Raw genomic sequence first — 16,695 nt, forward strand, 5'->3', positions numbered from 1 at the left:
ATTTAGTCGATCTTGTTCGTAAAAAAAAAAATAGGGGCTCGCTCTATTAACAATTATAGATATCATATAGGTACCTACCTACCTATCTTACTTGGACGTGGGGAAAAAGGGGGTCTCTCCACGGATGATGAAAGCAGAAATCGACCGGTTTATGCTAAGGTCTTTTGCATCTAACCGATTTGTAATAACGATCGGATCATACTTGGCCTCTGCTTCTACACTATTAGATCGTCAGATCGATGATCATATCGTAGTGGACCTATTCTTGACCATGTGGGCACCGGATGATGAATATACTGATATACGGGAGGACATCGTCGCGATATACATACCTACCTCTTAGCATACACTAGGAGGTACAGACCAGTAAATCCCAGCTTGCTACCAGCTTGAAATATTGTATTATCGCATAGCTACAACTTCGGCAACTGTGCGGATACCTCGGTTATTGAAGTGAGCAGAGTGAGGCTATGTAGCTAAAGTGTCTTGTTATGAGTTGTCCGTGCCATTTTCATACCATTTTCATACAGTTGCGTCTGCATAATTCTTAGTCACCAGCTAAAACGAGTAGAGGATGGCGTTGATCGCGAGCGAGAGGTGGTTCCTACGCTCCTTTTGGGCGCTTGAAATGAGCGATCTCCGCCGTGTCCTGCGACTCCTAAATAACCCGTACTGTAATAACAATATTTTGTGTTACTGTGCCCGCAGAAAGCAGGGCACGTTCAAGACATGGGCTTTGAACTATGTTATGGAGCGACCTAACTATGTCGTGACCACTTCCAGTATCTGCTGTCGTAGATCTATCAAGATATCTCTTTTACTCCTGCTGATCCACCTTCATTATATTATTTGGGAATCTGTACCTGAATCGGTTTGGTGCATCATTTCCTATTTTCCTTGGGGGAGGTTGGAAACTTTGCCTAGAGTGCTAGTAACAGGGCCGGCCCTTGAAGGTTTGAAGACTTCAGATGACATTGAGCTCAATCGGTAGCGATGAAATGACACAAAGCAACACAGTGTCGCAGAACGTAGATGTACCTAAGCTATATACCTACTGAACCTCTATCGTCTTGATCGTCTTCAATTCGTAAGTGAGCTAGTGTGTGAGCCTCCCACGTAGGACGAGTCACGTCATTGCCCATGATCGACATAATAAAGAATACGCTATGTCCACCGAGATTTCGATTCCTCTTGTACGACGCTGGTTGCTTGCTCCGAAAGATCCAACTATTCTCGAAGCTCGCTAGGGAATTCCACCTCTGCTAACTCCCCACTCCCCACACGCCGACACGCCGGCATAACAGTCGCGGTACTATGTATGATGGAGTTCTTGGGCTTATGGGCAAATCGAACCATGGCTGCAGAATGATGGGCGGCGAATTCTCTCCGGGCTCCTTTATGTTTAAGTACCTAACTCTGTAAATAATATTTCGTATGGCTGCCGCGTCATGCTGTGAAGCAGACCCAATTCCTTGTCACTCTTGTCTAGCGCGACTTGGACGACATGGATGGCAGCCAATCGCCGTCTGATAGCTCCCCCTGTCTCATCAACAGAACAATCCCGCTGGGGTGGAGGTTAGTGGTTAATTGGCATACGGGCTTGGACGAAAGCAGATTAGCAGCGTGTCTATGTATGTACACTAGAAGAGTAGCCCTGGTAAATCTGAGATGGCACGGTCGCGGTACCTGAGGTATCAAACACGTAGGTATTTGCTACGAACAAACAATAACAATAGCTCTTCAACGCTTGTTAGCGCGCCCCTTATCATCCATTTGATGATCGTGCGTAGTCGGTAAGTACTTGTCGATATCTACCTACCTACCTAGGTATGTACCTAAGGGTTGCTGAATAGGAACATCGTTGTATTCGAATGAGCGCTGTTCGAAGGCTTCGTAGTTGTAATATGTCATGCAGTTAAGGCATTCATATCGGCCCATATCTACGGTGTTTTTCTCCTCTTTCGTATAAGAATGTTCAATGCGAGTTCACACACCTACATGCGTCGTTAGCAGACCCTGTGCCACTTTTGAGTTGCAGTCGAAAAGGGGAGCGAGGTGCTGCTGGTTTGGATTGCTGATTTTGGTGTAGTAGATGTAGTTTTATTAACGAATTTAATGCTAAAATGCGCAATAGTGGAAATGTACCTATAGCGCACTTAACAGGTACCCAACCTAAGACATTAGGTACATCCGTCTGATAATGACATGGATACTAATGTGCTTGTAGGTAGGTACAATTCCATATCCCGGCTCGGGAGGCTAGATCCACTAAAACTGGTTGCGCTTATGATGTAAGTACATACGATAGAGGAAGTTGGTACTTATTCCATAGTTGTCAGGAGTGCCCGAATTTATGAAGGTTATTATCTTGGGCTACGTTTTTCGGATGAAGAAGTTCGTCCGTACGCAGTCTTTTAGAATTTTTTAAGGTGTCGAGTCCTTTTTTAGGGTGCCGAGCTGTAGGTAAGGGTGTTGTTCTTGAGGGTGCTGTTTTTGAAGGTATGAAGTCTTTTTCTAAGGTGCCGAGTTGTAGTTAAGGGTGTTGAAGGTGCTAAGGGTGCTAAGGGTGAGGGTGCTAAGTCTTCTTTAGGGGTGTTGAGCCGTAAGTAAGGGTGTTGAAGAGAAGGGTATTGAGGGTGTTATTCTTGAAGGTGTCGTTTTTAAGGGTATCGAGTCTTCTTTTAGGGTGTTGAGCCGGTGGTTAAGGGTGTTGAAGGTGCCAGGTATTTAGGGTGTCGAAGGGTGTTGAAGGCGAGGGTGCCGGGGGGTTTGAGGGTACTGGGGATAAGGGGATTAAGGGTTTTGAGGATATTTATGTGTTTAACCGTGTAATAACAATATAAATTCGGGCTATTGTGGCATCCCGAACTTCGAAGGGGTGCCCTCCGGTATTATGTACAAAACAATCTTAAATCTTACCACATATGGCTAGTTCGCTCAGCCGAACTTGCTGTGCGCTACCTAATATGCTTAAAGCTTGTATGCACACCCACCCCCATACCTATATCCCTACATTAGGTACAGTAGTACATGTACCTAGTTAACCTAGTACCTAGTAGCAGTATGGACCCTAACTAAGGTACCTCCTACCTCCTAGTTGAATTGGATCAGATGGAATTGGATCCAACGCTACGTTTATGCTTCTATCTACGCTATCCGTTAGGTAGCTGGCACTGTCAGAAAGCCAGAAAGTCGAACCTCACCTTCCAATCTTCTTTCCCTTTCTATCCCTATGCCCTTCTGAATAACATCAACTCTCTTTCCCCCCTCTTACTATCTCTCCTTCTTCTTATCCCCCCGTCATATTCTCTATTTACTTGACTACATACATAGTACATAGCGTTATCCAGAAATTGCACTCTGATTTTTTTTGTTGTCATCATCCCACGGTTCCCCTTTTGTCAACAGCCCTTTTTTCTGCCATCCCTTTCCAATTTTTTTTTCTAGATTTTCTACGTTTCCTTCGAGCCATCTCCTTCGGTGGTTGTCTTAGACTATCCAGCACCATCAGATTAGAAGGCTTTCGCATCTATTAAAAAAAAGAAGAAACCCAAAAACAGATTATCTCTTTTCTTGGCCGGCAACACGGATAGGGTGATCGTGACAACATCTTCCCATGTCCTCCCACTAGAGTCTCGCCTACTCCTCCTTCGTGTCAATCGTGGCACCGAAACCCTATCGAACCCGAACCGGCCACTCCCTCCAGAACTAGTTGCTGTGAGATACTCGGCGTTCTAGATAAAAAAAAGATAGCTCGCGGTAATAGTGGGCTTCTTACTGGAGATCATCACTCGTTTTTCCCTGGTCGCAGGCGCCCTTCCAATTTCCCGACACTACCATCGTTAACATCCCATTACGCTCCTCGTCATCTCTCGATCGACATTTATACGTCGTTAAGCGTACCATTTGCGAGACGTCGGTATTTTCAAGGTGTGCATTTTCCCACTTGATGTTGAGTGTCCCCTTTGGCCAATTTGGACCTGGCGAAATAGGAATTTGCCTATCACGATTTGTGGCTGCTTAGTACCTATATTATCGTTGCGAGTCATCTTACCTGCTAACATGAATACCACAGGGTCATCCTTTTACGTGATTTACGGATAGCCTCTTCCCGCCGAAGTCCCATCCAAGTTAAAGACACAAGTTAACCAGGCGAATCGAATCGAATTACTTCGCTCGCTAGCCCATCAAGTCGACTGTTTGGGCCTTCAGTCTTTGAATATGGCTGCTCTGGTCCAAACTTACCCCCAGCAAAGTGGAACAGTAACGTTGCTTCAGACCAGACCCAGCACAACTTCAGGAATAATGCCACCTCCCTCGGGAAACCAGCCTAACCAGGCATACGTGGGCAACCAGCAGAGGAATAATTACCATACCTTGTCTGGCAGTGTTGGAGGCGGGTCGAATACTTATCGTGGTAACGCACCAGCCCCTGTTCAACCATATGCCTTTACAGCTACGCCCAGTCTAGCTAATGGCGGACAACGGCAACAATATGGCGCTTATCGTTCGTCGTCAAGTATACCCAGTATGCAGATGGTAGATCCGACCGCTGCGGCTCGCGCTCGTCATCCCGTAAACTCGAACTCGTCGGGCAGCAGTAGCCATGATGACTCGCGGACCCGACCTCAATTGCCCGCGTTGAATCTTTCGGCTAACCAGCCGACATTTGCCCAGGTCGCTGCTGCGAAACCTTCACCGGAACGATATAGGCGGCCATCTCCAAGGTATACAGACTCGTCACCTAGCGTTCCGCAGGTGCAACAACCGCACGGCTCGGCAATGCCGTCGGGCTCTGGCATGGCTACCGTGGTTCATCTTTATAATCCCCGAGCTATGCCAGACCGGAAAGCAGGGACGGCCAGAAATCCCGTTTCTCTCGCAAATAGGCCGCATAGTGCCTACGGTACCGGGGTAGCGATGGACGACATGCAGCTATACCGACATCCAACCGAAGAAGAAGCTAAAAGATATCGACGGCGTAGCATACACTCAATCAATTCTTCCGATTACCCCAACCCCCTGACCCCGCAGGAATTCAAGAAGCAAGCGGAGGAGACACTCCGCCTAGAAGCACTAGCCGCCTCGAGGAAGCAGGGTGGTTTAGATAAGGACCAAAGAAATACTGCACGGAGCGGCCCTGTTATTTCTGCTATAGATAAAAATACCGTGCGAACTAGTAACGGCAGTTCTGAAAGTCTCGTTTCGAGTGGGAGCAGCAGTTCTGGGCCATCTTCGGTGAGTTTTACGCCGTAGGGAGCGAAAAAAAAGGTTCCCAGGGATTACCCAATCAAATAACACTCAGGGGGAAAATTGCCACAATGAGATGCTAACTGAAAGTGCTGTTATATAGTCTGCCAATCGAAGCTCTAATGCATCTGCCCCCACGGCCAGCCCCGCCTCCTCCACCTCTACAGAAAGGAAGTCTGGACAGGATCAATCAAAGCAGGTTAACATACCGCCTCGCGGTTCATCATCGACTGATGCCGGCAAACGAATTACCAATCCATCTCCGTTATCAAAGCCGGTAACCATGGCTCCCGGGTCCTCTCCTGATGACTCGGCAGCGCCTGCCCGCACACCGGAGCCGGCTTCAACTAAGCCTTCGACACCATCTCCTAGCTTGATGGCGGATAGTCCCGCAGCTAAGCATCTCGCTGCGATTAACGAGAAAGGCGGGAAATCGAAGACCAAGACGTCGCGATTAAGACGAGCATTTTCCTTTGGGAGCGCTGCCGAACTCCGGAAGGTTACCGGACATGATATCAATTCCGACGCGGGCAAGTCGTCGCAAAATGAGTCGTCGAAGTTGCACAAGGATGCTCCGCCTATGGACCCCTACGAGGCGGAACAAGCACGGATCGCGCAAAAACAGGAGGAGAGCGGTATCGGTAGTAGCATCTACGCTGGTACCAAACTATTCTCGGGATCAACCGATAATCTTTCGATTTCCTCGACGGCATCTTCTGCGTCGATTATGCTCCGCAAGATGGGACGGGGAATGAAGAAAAGTGGTAGATCGCTAGTTGGATTATTCAGGCCAAAATCGTTTATCGGCTCACCCGGCGAAGACATGACAATACCCGAGGGTTCCCAAGCGGCCGTGTCGATGGTCACGGTTGAAGCTGAGCGCGAGCGAGTCAATGCCAAATCCGCCACTTCGCAACAGGCTCCTACTTTGCCTCCTTTGGAGACTGGCAATGCAGAAATCTCTGCAGTTGATGGCCATCCTTCCGACTATCTAGGGAACTCGAACCTGGACAACACGGCCTCGAGGAAAAGCATCATCGGCGGTGAGAGGGAGCGAGCCGAAGTCCTCGCTACTATCCGGAAGGGTATTCTGAAGAGTAGGTCCAATGCCAAATTTATTAACTGCTTTATCTAACACGGTTGTAGCTCGTAGCAATTCGCCCAGTCCTTCCGCTGGAGGCCCCGGCTTCGATCTCCCGGCAATTCCCAACGTCTCTAACTCTCCCAGCTCTACCGCTCCTAGTACTCCAAACGACGATCAAGGCCAAGCCCATAAACGAAACGAAACTCTTACCATTGGCAGCGAGGACTATTTCGTATCAGCGTTACGTCTTCGCCAAGACACAAAGAGTGCGCCCACGACGCCTCAAGGAGCATCCGGCAAACGAAATGCCACCTTCAGCCCGCGGATCGTGTTCTACGACACGTGGCCGAGCGGAGAGTACGACCGCCGTGGTGATATTGCAACCTGCAATCGTCTGACGCCCATGCTCGCTCAGCAGATCAAGGAGGAGTTGAACACTTTCAAAATGGTAAGCGAGAGCGGAAATATTTGATGACTTTGCTTTTAGGAGTTTCGCTTACATATCGCTACAGGAAATGGAGGTTCATGAGACGTCCAAGGTCTATACGCACTTTTTCTAGCTACGATAAGCGCTACACCACGAATTTTCAGCAAAAATGAGTTCCCTTCTCGATTAAAGGCCTATAGACCTGCGATCATGTATTTGTCACTCTCGAGTCTACGGCGTTTGCACATGGTCAGCATAGTAAGGTGTCGCGGCGTTTTTCGAATTTACATTACGGAGCTGTTTTCTGAGCAAAAAAAAGAACCTGTTCGTTGCTATAATATCCAAATAGTACCGGTAACGGCGGGGACCCGATGGCTCTATTGAGGACATCATTTTCGTCGGAACATATTTGCATCAGGCATTCGCCCTCCGGTCCTGATTTATTCCGGGGTAAAAGAAGCAACGGCTTGGATTTGAGTTGGTAGGAGCGTATTCGGTGTGGCAGGCGTATCACAGGAGGCGGTCAGACATCTGGAGGGTGACATTCCCAATAGGTAGAGATATGCTGACCCGAAAACACCCCGTGTCCTTCGGAGCGGAGGAGGAATACTGCACCACTGGGGGGGCTAGTACGTGAAGACAGGGCAGATCCCTTTAGTGGATCATGGAAAACGATGGCAAACCTATCTATCATATCCCCTGCGTATCTGAACTGAAGCTATAATATCCCCGACGACACAGCTAAGCAAGGTCGAATTTTTGGAACCAATCATAGATTTATGTATCTATGTTGTATTCTGCCATCCTAATTTTTTAGCCGGGAGACATGAGGGAGTCATCATTTGAAGTTTGAACGAGAGAATAACAGTCTATTTTGTCTTATCGTTCACGACTCTAAGGTGTTATGATGATGATGTTTGCTCCAGTGGACGGAAGTAATGTACTATTAAGGAAAGATTTGACGGCTACGTATTTGAACCGGGACAAGAGTGAATATCAGTATCCAGCATTTTCCAAGTTCTTTCCGGTGCTATGCATACATATGCCTTGGCTTCTTCCCCCTCGACCAAGATTCTCGCATGTAAACTGGCACGAATACGATGCGTACATACTATGTAGATGCTTGCTTTCCAGGGTCTTCCTCTCTTAGCAACGGTCTGGCCTAACCGGAAGTCGTTAGGAGAGGTGCCAAGAGGTTGCAGCGGCCAAGCGGGATCTCTCCAAGAGTAGAGGTACTCGGTCGATTAATACGAGATGTAGAGGGTACAAGTGAGGCGCAGCGCTTTGGTTCCATTCTCCTGTGCCGAGATTATTTCCCTTACATATGCGAACATCTTAGCCTCGGGGTTTCTTGGGAGTCTTATGCAAGGCTGAAATGTTATCTGAGATCTGGTGCTTGTGGGAGGCAGTTGAGGTTTGTTTCTTTATTTTATTATTTTATATTAGGTTATATGAGTATAAGCCTTTATTGTTAGTTACTCCTGTTAAAGGCTATAGTATCCTTATAGATGCATGTGTATTCCTATAGCATGATACTCGGCATTGGTGAGTTGTACCTAGGTACCTAGGGAAAGCGCAATCTGGGCATTACCTAATATGCATAGTATTTCGGAGCTAGATAAGCCCCGCCATAATTACTTCGTATCATAGATTTTCTTAGCTAAACCAATCATTTTCTATGCGAATCTCGTCTTGCGATACTCTTTACTCTTTCAACCGCAAGTTAGCAACGCTCGCAGTCGTCATCCTGGACCTTGTCACAAAATTGCGTACGCGCTGGAATATTCCCAGCCTTGGCTGGAAAGTAATAGCCACAAAGCACGTCGCAATGGCTTCAACCACGGCCAATGGAGCAACGACCGCGGCCAAGGCCAAGTTACATGGGCGGATGTTCTATGAAAGCATAGGCAGTCCTAAGTTTGTGCTTGCACCTATGGTCGACCAGTCCGAGTTCGTATGTCTCCTATACCTATACCGTCATCCTATAGTCATCCTATAGTGAGAATGTCAAATACTGACAGCCGTTAATCTTAGGCCTGGCGCATGCTCACTCGGTCGTTTCTCACCCCGGACGAGAACTCCAAACTCCTAGCTTATACGCCTATGTTCCATGCTCGATTATTTAAAGAAACGGCAAAGTATAGAGAATCGCACTTCGAAGCGACCCGGCCCTCTCCGTCTACCCCTGCTTCGACAACGCCGAATTCTACGGCTGCATCTACGAACACCGAACAACTACCCCCATTCCTGGATGGTAACCCGGCATTCGATCGTCCTCTATTCGTACAGTTCTGTGCCAATGATCCCGAGCACCTACTAGGCGCTGCGACCCTTGCCGCGCCTTATTGCGACGCCGTCGACTTGAACCTTGGCTGTCCTCAAGGTATCGCGCGCAAAGGCCACTATGGCGCATTCTTGCAGGAGGATCAGGAACTTATCTATAAGTTGATCAATACGCTCCATGAGAACCTTCCCGTACCCGTTACAGCAAAGATCCGTATATTGGAAACCAAGGAGGACACTCTAGCCTATGCTAAGAACGTGTTGGCTGCGGGCGCAAGTATCATTACTGTCCACGGACGAAGACGAGAGCAGAAGGGACATATAACTGGTGTCGCAGACTGGGAATATTTACGCTATTTAAGAGAGAACCTACCTAAGGAAACGGTAATTTTCGCTAATGGCAATATACTCCAGCACGGGGATTTGGAAAGATGTCTCGAGGCAACGGGTGCAGACGCCGTCATGAGCGCGGAGGGAAATCTAAGCGATCCGGCCATCTTTGCGCAACCGCCACCTCCTGGACAAGAGGGACGAGAGTATTGGCGAGGCTTAGACGGAAAGGGTGGCTATCGAATAGATGCCGTGTTTAGACGTTATATGGATATCATACACAAATATGTCCTACAACGGGATCCGCCAGCGCGAAGGCCCTTGTTCGTTATTGGGGATGACGAGAGTTGGCTTGCCGAAGGGAAAGACAAAGACGCAGAGCAAGAGGAGGGCCCGGCGCGTAAGAAGCGGAAGAAGGATGGTGGCGGTAGAAACGAGAAATGCACCTCGCCGAATCTCCTTGCGGTCCGACCTCATTTATTCCATCTCCTGAGACATTTTATATCGAAACACATAGATATCCGTGATGCTCTAGCAAAGTGTCACGCCGGCGACGTTCCGGCTATCGAGAATATCCTCGACATGGTAGAGCGGCGTGTAGCGGAAGGCCTTATCGAATACGAGAGGACCGGAGGCAAAAGTATAGAAGAACCAGAAACACAACCCAAAGCGATAGAAAATAAGGCGTCGGGAGAATCATCAAAGATAGAAGATGCCGAGGATACGGACTTCGATCCGGAAAGCTCGGTAGCAACCGTCAAGAAATGCAAGCGGCCGTGGTGGATCGCACAACCTATAGTGCGACCGCTTCCGAAGGAGGCCCTGGCAAACGGGAGCATAAGTCTCAGTAAGAAGGAGAAGAAAAAACAGGAGCTAGAGGCCCAAGCTGGGGCGGAAAGGGGTATAAACACGACCGGAAAAGGGGCAGATGCAGAATTACCGAAGCCGGACGGCGTAGCGGGAATTAAAGAGCCCCCTATGGATGCGAAGAAGCCGGCTCTTACGGCTGATGAGTTGGTATGTGGGTAGAGGGTAGAGGGTAGATATTGGGAATATATAAAAGGTTACTATAGATCATGGCATAGCACAGAGCGTGTGTTGGATATGGCTATATCCAAGGTTAAATGCAAGGGACAGGTATGTAGCACCGCCACAAGCCAAAGCTACCATATACCTTCAGTAGCGGTGAGCGAATATGTATGTATTATCTACTTTAAGATTCGTGAGTTATTATACTGGCTAGGTACCTATATATAGATTTTGTAGATATCTGCCTTAATAGCCCCTATGAGTTTTGACAAGCAACTCGCTAGGTTTAGGTAGGTAACCGGGTATGTCTACCGCCGACCTAGAATCCTCAGCAGCAGACGCCGAAATCGCCAACTTCTTCACCAAGACCTCCGCTACCCGGGCCCAATGCGACGCCCGAGCGGCGGAACTCGCCGGCCCCGTCGTTCCGGTCAAAGTCCAGGGCGTCTGTAGTTACTCGGTGTATGCCGGGCGGGGCCAGGAGTGCGTCGTACAGTTCCGGCTACGGTCTCTGGAGCTTAAGATGGAGACTGCGGCGTTGGCGCGGGAGGTTTATGGAGGGTTGGCGCCGGTAGTGTCGTTTGAAGGGTGGATGGGGGCAGATGGGGATGGGAAGGAAGGGCTTTGTGTGTACTTGATGAGTCGGATCCGGGGGGTTACGCATTTGGATTTTACCCTGGCGTATGATGGACCTGATAATTCGCAGGAGTGGTTTGGTTGGCGGAGGAATTTGATGGCGGGTGTTGCGCGGTAGGTTGGTTGGTTTTATTTCTGCTTGCGTTGGCTTCGGCTCGTCTGTTATGAATAAACGTCTCTAACCTAGGCACCTAGGTTCTTCGCCCGCTCGTGGAACGCCCCTCGGCAGGTCAGTCCAGAGTATCGTGAGAAGCTCCGCAGGACATACGTTAGGGAGTTGCGGCTACTATACTCTGCACTTCCGGATCGCTTCCGCCCTATCATCCAGAACTGCGTCGATTCGATAGATGCCGTTCTATCCCTACCTATGGTGCTCCTGCACCGCGACTTGGGCACGTGCAACATTATAGTCGACGAGACGTCGTGCCATCTCGTCGGCGTTGTCGATTGGGCTGAAGCTGAGATATGTCCCTTCGGGCTAAATCTTCATTCTCTCGAAGCCCTGACGGGGAAACTTCATCTTCGAGACGGTTGGAGACAGTACGAAGATTATGCCACTTTATAGAATGTGTTCTGGAGCACATTTACGCAACAAGTTGGAGGACTGGATGAGGGAACTGTCCAAACCGTAAAACTTGCACGGATCGTGGGCTTACTGCTTTCTGCCGGCTTCACTAGCCGTCTTGCGAATGAGCCTACTCCGGTGCCTATTTGTGATGATGAAATTGGACGGTATAAGATGTTATCCCTAGATGGGTTTCTTATTAATACAGAGACGAGATTTCACGACCTTGCGGCATGAGCTGAGGATTGATGTTATAAATCGAGGCATCACTCCAAGATCGATCTATTGTAACCCTAATCTATATAATAATAGGTTATATTTATGCGACTCAGGGACTAGGGATTAGAGGGTTTATCCTTCCGGCTTCTTCCCTGGCGGTTGTATATTTCCATCATTGCGACGATAGGCCTGATAACACGTCGTCTAGTTGGTCTTTTATCTTCTAATGGAGATTTTACAATAGTTAACGGCGTCAGGCCGTCGCCGGCTTTTGGGTTGACGTCCACCTCCCTTGCCTCAAACAGATTTGAAATATAGCATAATCCATAACCAGATCTACAACTCTGCTCTGCGTATTGTAATGGGGTCAGTCCCCTGTTGGCTTTCGCGTCTCTGTCAATTTCTGGCCAGGTAAGTAGCTTTCTAACTATACTTGACTCGCGGGACCCAGCCGCGTAAGATAAGGGCGTATTGAGCAACCCATTAGCAACCAACGATCAAATCAGGACCGCAAAAGAAAGATGCGCTTATTCGAATCCTCGAACTTCTCGAGGAATCGAATAAGCTCTCTCAAAAGTTCCGACCGTCATGCGACCAGACCGGAGATCGCTCGGGACGAGACGAAGGAAAAGAGAAGAATGAACATTCTTTAAGCAGAAGAATCCGGGAGGTGGTTGTGCGGCGTAGACGAAATGGAGCTAGCCCGATGAAGACCACGCGCTGGGTGCTGTACAGCAGAGAACATGCGATGCAACTTATTAGCGATATCACATCTTTGATCGATTTGCCGCAGCACATCTATCCAATGCCTGATAAGGAGCAAGAACTGGCTAGAGAAGAAGTAAGACAGCTTACTTTAGCCGTTACCGATCAAGAGTCTACGATACGACACTTGCAACAACTTGTGCAAGGCATCGACAATGACATGAAGAAGGCTATTGAGTCTGTCAAAACGCAGGGCCACCAGTACGAAAACGTATCCGTGGAAGAGAATGCGCGCGTTCAGAATGGACACACCTTTACTCGGGCTTGGGAGGGGACATCTTCTCTACCGGTAGGACCGAGCATGACTTTTACTCATATGAGAGCATCGGGATTCTCAAGGGTTCGTAACGGAGATGTATATCTAGAGAAGGACGACTTCTGGTCGTAGGTATGAACGATACGGCGATAAATGACTTGCTCTATCGATGTGGAAGAGTAAGGAGGGGAGTGAAAGTCCGACGAATAGGATGATGATGTATTTTGAAAGAATGCAAACGTCTTGTTCAATCGCCGATCTTAAATACCTATACATAGGTAGGTACCTAGGTACCCGACAGTAGGACTCGGACCTTCTTCGTATGAATTGCAAGTGCCTTCTTATGTATAGCACCTCGGAAGCTGCTGTGTCACGCCGACTTACTGAAGAAGTTGCTCATTCAACTGAATGCCAGGTGTAGATGTGCTGATGTGATAAGGTTGCAGGAAGAAAGGCAGATCTAGAAGGAACCCCAACCCCACCTATAAACTCCCCTCCGTTGGCCCTAACCCCGCAATCCTGCGGCGTAGTGGCACCCCACCGTACCCACCACTTCTACGGCCGAAATCCGTCGATCGGGCGGCTGCATATTGACTTTTGACTTAAAAGAGTTCCTGGTGGCTAGCGAGAAATACTCGAATCGAAAGATACGGGCGTCCGATGCACGGAGTTAGTCATACATCCCCAGGTATATTTGGTAATCTGTCTTTGCATTTGGAAAAATATGTGCATAGCATATGTAGTTCTCTACCTATTTCGGTAGGGCAAGATACTTGAATAAGCGGGATTTATCGAACCGGGGCGGGCCCGTCTACCCGTCTTCCCGTCTTACACCCCCGAAGGAACGCACTTCTCTACCTTTAGGGGAAAGCTCTCTGCCCCCTTAGGGGAAAGCACCTGAGGAGCGGCATTAAACGGACCGGAGCGGCCCCGTCTTCCCGTTCTTACACCCCCGTGGACGGATCTTATTTATAAGAGCTTACATGTACATATATTAATTATTCGGTCGCAATGTCTGTGGTTTTTGGAGAAAGAACATTCTCAAATCTTGACAACTTGACGAGAATCTAAGGTGTTCTTCCCATTCTTAGGCTTGTAGTTCGAGAGTTTGTAGTTGTGTGAATACAGCCTAACTACGTAATCCCTCCCTCATGGTAAGATTTCCCGCCCAGGTTTTTATATAACTACCTGTACATTCGTAACTGGGCTAACTCGTTGATAAATAAAGGCGTCCCAAGGGAGGCTTGCGCTTTCCGCGCTTTTCTTGGGCATGGGACTCTTCGGGGTCATGGCTACCGACGGACAGCTTTTCGCAGGTCCGTTAGGGAAGCTGCTAAGAGCCATCGCCGGCGGGAGCGAAGAAGCCGTGGTCTTGATAGGTGGCCCGGTGCCGTTCAAGTATACGTACACCGGCATCGGGCCCGTGGACGCTATAATCTCGCATTGGACGGCCTTCGTGGCCGCGCTGATCGACGACCCTGAGCTCCGCTGGAACACCTGGGCGCTCTACATCGAGTCCATGGGCCAGTTCTGCGTCGGATGGGGTCTGCTCTTGCTCGAGTGTAGGCGAGCGGGAAACCGCGGTCTCTTCGTTAGTTGGGCTGGAACCCTCGGCGTGGTTTTCCAGGCGATCTCGTGGGCGTTTTCTTTACCGCTATACTTCGGATTACATCTTCTCACGTCGCCTATCTCGAAGTTGGAAAGCAAGGGCGGCAGAATTACGGGCGAATCTGCGAAGCTCCTATTCGTGGACCTCTGGGACCTAGCACTTATGCCCATCTCCCTGACCTTGGGAACTCTTATTCCTACTCTCTTCATGAGCTTGCCCTCGCTCTTCTCTTCTATCGGCCACTATAGCTGGATTGCGTTCTGGATTCCGTTTGGACCGGTGAGTGGATAGAGATTGTCCTGCACTTTTCTGTATGCTAATCAAATTTACTTTAGTGGACGGTGATTGCTATGGACCTATTCAAGAGCGTGGGTAACTCCACAGTTGGCGCTCTTAGCCCGAAGGACACCAACGGCAAGCCTACTACACCCGGCAAGGGCTTTTACGTAGCTGTGTCGACAGTATACCAATTCAACATGGCAGTTTCCGTGCTAACACACTTGCCATTCATGGTCACATCCGTGCTACCCGGCCCCTTACGTTCCGCTCTCATTTACGCATTCCCCGGCTTTGCTTCCTTTTTCTCGGACATCACTTTCACGAAGACGTGGCTGCCCCACCCCTTCCTCGGACAGCCGGCAATAGACCCGCTCGCCAACGGACCCGGTAGGTTCGGTCCCTTGGTTGCCGATTTCTACCTGTTCGATCTGTACCTAGGAAACGGAGCGATGCTTCTATGGGCCTTGTACTTGTATCTTCAACAAACCGGATCCTCTCCGGCGAAGGCCATACAAACGGCCGCAAAGTGGTCTTTCCTTGGAGGCTTCGTAGCTGGTGCGTTTGCACTGCTCTGGGAGCGTGACGAGCTTGTCCAGGAGAGCGAGAGCGACGCGAAGAGGAAATGAAGAGTTAGGATGGAGAATCTCGATGGGAATTAAAGAGAGGTAGGGATTTCCATCTCAATGTTGGTTGATTTCTACTCAACCTGATCCCTGGAGGCGCGCTTTCTTAAATAGCTATAAAAGGAGAGTTGGTCATGTGGACTGCTTGTTGGACCGAATAGCGAGATGGCATTCGTCAAGAAAGTTTGGGCTGGGTTGGGGCTATGTCCTTATGAAGGTTATGGACATGAAGCCGTTATCCAAAATCGTCTGTATAAAGGACGAGCGGTATTCGGAAATTCTACACGGCGGCAATTGGCATGCCAGTTATTGAGAATTCACTAAGCGAGCGATAGAAGCACTTAGAGAATAGATAGTGTAAATGACAACTGGCATGACACATTGAACACTATCTCTTCACTCTCAGGGCCCCTTGAGGGTACTAGATATATCAGTGTAACTTCTTGGAACAGCATGGGCATATCTCGCACCCACCGTAAACAAGTGGGTTACTTCATTCGCTTCTTAACTCCTTTAGACGACCCTTACTCGCAAGATACGCAGCGCCAGAGTCGGCCCAGACCTCATAGCTAACAACCTTATGCTGATCATCGAATTTAAGCGCATACGCAAAGACTTCATCCCAGCTCTCGCCCGTAGCCGTCCACGTGAACTTGGCGGTGCCACGGACCGCGACGCGATTCTCGACAGCATCAACGATGTAGTCCGCGAAGCTCATATCCTCGTAGCTCAGACATGAGGAGATGGTGCTGAAGTATTCCTGCACGCCATCGCGTCCCCGGAATTCTCGGCCGAGGAAAGGGGCGAGTTTTTTGAGTCCATGCTCGTATGCTAATATGTCGTCGGAGGACGAGAAATGGCTTAAGATCTCGTCGAGTGATCTTTTCTGCGCAAAGCTCTCGCAGAAAGCTGTGGCGGCGTTAAGGAGATCAGCTCGTTTGCGGTGAGGCATGTCTGTACAAGCTTATAGAATCACACTCAGGATATAGGTGGCGTAAACCTGTATAGCTCTGGTAGCCCTTTTTGACTGAAGTCTTTGGGATCAGTCCAAGAATGGTCGAGGTAGCCAGGGACCTAGAACTATGGAATACGTCATTGTTTATTAGCTTCTGCCAGTCCGTCAACAGCTGATCCAGATTTTCGGCTGGATGCTGCCAGTTCGAGCTTCGCGACGTAAGTACGCATCGCGGGCAATCCCTGGCGCATTAGAAGGGATCTGATATAGAGCCACTTGATAGGATGCTTTAACCTATAGCACCAGCATAGTACCTCTACCATTTCTTGAGAAGAAATTCAACAACCGCTAAACGTCTTGCTGTAAGGTGTGATGGCGAGTTATC

The 16,695-nt window shown here is 49.0% G+C and overlaps 6 protein-coding genes across 6 annotated transcripts; 5 read left to right on the plus strand and 1 right to left on the minus strand.

The window, feature by feature from the left end:
* The first annotated feature begins 3,941 nt into the window (after nucleotides 1-3,941).
* On the plus strand, nucleotides 3,942-6,943 carry F5Y00DRAFT_216190 (uncharacterized protein). Its single transcript, XM_048005573.1, has 4 exons — nucleotides 3,942-5,238; nucleotides 5,354-6,347; nucleotides 6,397-6,782; nucleotides 6,847-6,943. The coding sequence occupies exons 1-4, from the start codon at nucleotides 4,222-4,224 to the stop codon at nucleotides 6,892-6,894; spliced, it is 2,445 nt and encodes an 814-aa protein (XP_047867645.1). The 5' UTR covers nucleotides 3,942-4,221; the 3' UTR covers nucleotides 6,895-6,943.
* Nucleotides 6,944-8,589: 1,646 nt separating this feature from the next.
* F5Y00DRAFT_251565 (FMN-linked oxidoreductase) lies at nucleotides 8,590-10,403 on the plus strand (the record flags this gene model as incomplete). Its single annotated transcript, XM_048009841.1, has 2 exons — nucleotides 8,590-8,715; nucleotides 8,796-10,403. 2 exons carry the CDS (start codon nucleotides 8,590-8,592, stop codon nucleotides 10,401-10,403), a joined length of 1,734 nt encoding a protein of 577 aa, XP_047867646.1.
* A 605-nt stretch (nucleotides 10,404-11,008) lies between these two features.
* Nucleotides 11,009-11,685, plus strand: F5Y00DRAFT_229078 (uncharacterized protein). The gene is made up of 2 exons (XM_048006715.1): nucleotides 11,009-11,153; nucleotides 11,235-11,685. The coding sequence occupies exons 1-2, from the start codon at nucleotides 11,041-11,043 to the stop codon at nucleotides 11,602-11,604; spliced, it is 483 nt and encodes a 160-aa protein (XP_047867647.1). The 5' UTR covers nucleotides 11,009-11,040; the 3' UTR covers nucleotides 11,605-11,685.
* Nucleotides 11,686-11,927: 242 nt separating this feature from the next.
* Nucleotides 11,928-13,273, plus strand: F5Y00DRAFT_229079 (uncharacterized protein). Its single transcript, XM_048006716.1, has one exon. It carries the CDS (start codon nucleotides 12,530-12,532, stop codon nucleotides 12,974-12,976), a length of 447 nt encoding a protein of 148 aa, XP_047867648.1. The 5' UTR covers nucleotides 11,928-12,529; the 3' UTR covers nucleotides 12,977-13,273.
* An 859-nt stretch (nucleotides 13,274-14,132) lies between these two features.
* Nucleotides 14,133-15,358, plus strand: F5Y00DRAFT_259209 (uncharacterized protein; the record flags this gene model as incomplete). Its single annotated transcript, XM_048010838.1, has 2 exons — nucleotides 14,133-14,732; nucleotides 14,789-15,358. The coding sequence occupies 2 exons, from the start codon at nucleotides 14,133-14,135 to the stop codon at nucleotides 15,356-15,358; spliced, it is 1,170 nt and encodes a 389-aa protein (XP_047867649.1).
* Nucleotides 15,359-15,764: 406 nt separating this feature from the next.
* On the minus strand, nucleotides 15,765-16,388 carry F5Y00DRAFT_274602 (uncharacterized protein). The gene has a single exon (XM_048013390.1). It carries the CDS (start codon nucleotides 16,305-16,307, stop codon nucleotides 15,849-15,851), a length of 459 nt encoding a protein of 152 aa, XP_047867650.1. The 5' UTR covers nucleotides 16,308-16,388; the 3' UTR covers nucleotides 15,765-15,848.
* Nucleotides 16,389-16,695: the final 307 nt, after the last annotated feature.

This window comes from Daldinia vernicosa, assembly GCF_022497035.1.
Source record: "Daldinia vernicosa strain CBS 139.73 unplaced genomic scaffold F5Y00scaffold_9, whole genome shotgun sequence".
In the NCBI taxonomy this organism is placed as follows: Eukaryota; Fungi; Ascomycota; class Sordariomycetes; order Xylariales; family Hypoxylaceae; genus Daldinia; species Daldinia vernicosa.

What these genes read in the sequence shown, in the direction of transcription:
- F5Y00DRAFT_229079 (XM_048006716.1), top strand. Translation starts at nt 12,530, where the DNA reads ATGAAGACCACGCGCTGGGTGCTGTACAGCAGAGAACATGCGATGCAA.
- F5Y00DRAFT_229078 (XM_048006715.1), top strand. Translation starts at nt 11,041, where the DNA reads ATGAGTCGGATCCGGGGGGTTACGCATTTGGATTTTACCCTGGCGTAT. An exon ending in TTGATGGCGGGTGTTGCGCG is followed by an intron (nt 11,154 to 11,234) that starts GTAGGTTGGTTG and finishes CTAGGCACCTAG; the next exon opens with GTTCTTCGCCCGCTCGTGGA.
- F5Y00DRAFT_216190 (XM_048005573.1), top strand. Translation starts at nt 4,222, where the DNA reads ATGGCTGCTCTGGTCCAAACTTACCCCCAGCAAAGTGGAACAGTAACG. An exon ending in GCAGTTCTGGGCCATCTTCG is followed by an intron (nt 5,239 to 5,353) that starts GTGAGTTTTACG and finishes GCTGTTATATAG; the next exon opens with TCTGCCAATCGAAGCTCTAA. An exon ending in AGTTGAACACTTTCAAAATG is followed by an intron (nt 6,783 to 6,846) that starts GTAAGCGAGAGC and finishes ATATCGCTACAG; the next exon opens with GAAATGGAGGTTCATGAGAC.
- F5Y00DRAFT_274602 (XM_048013390.1), bottom strand. Translation starts at nt 16,307, where the DNA reads ATGCCTCACCGCAAACGAGCTGATCTCCTTAACGCCGCCACAGCTTTC.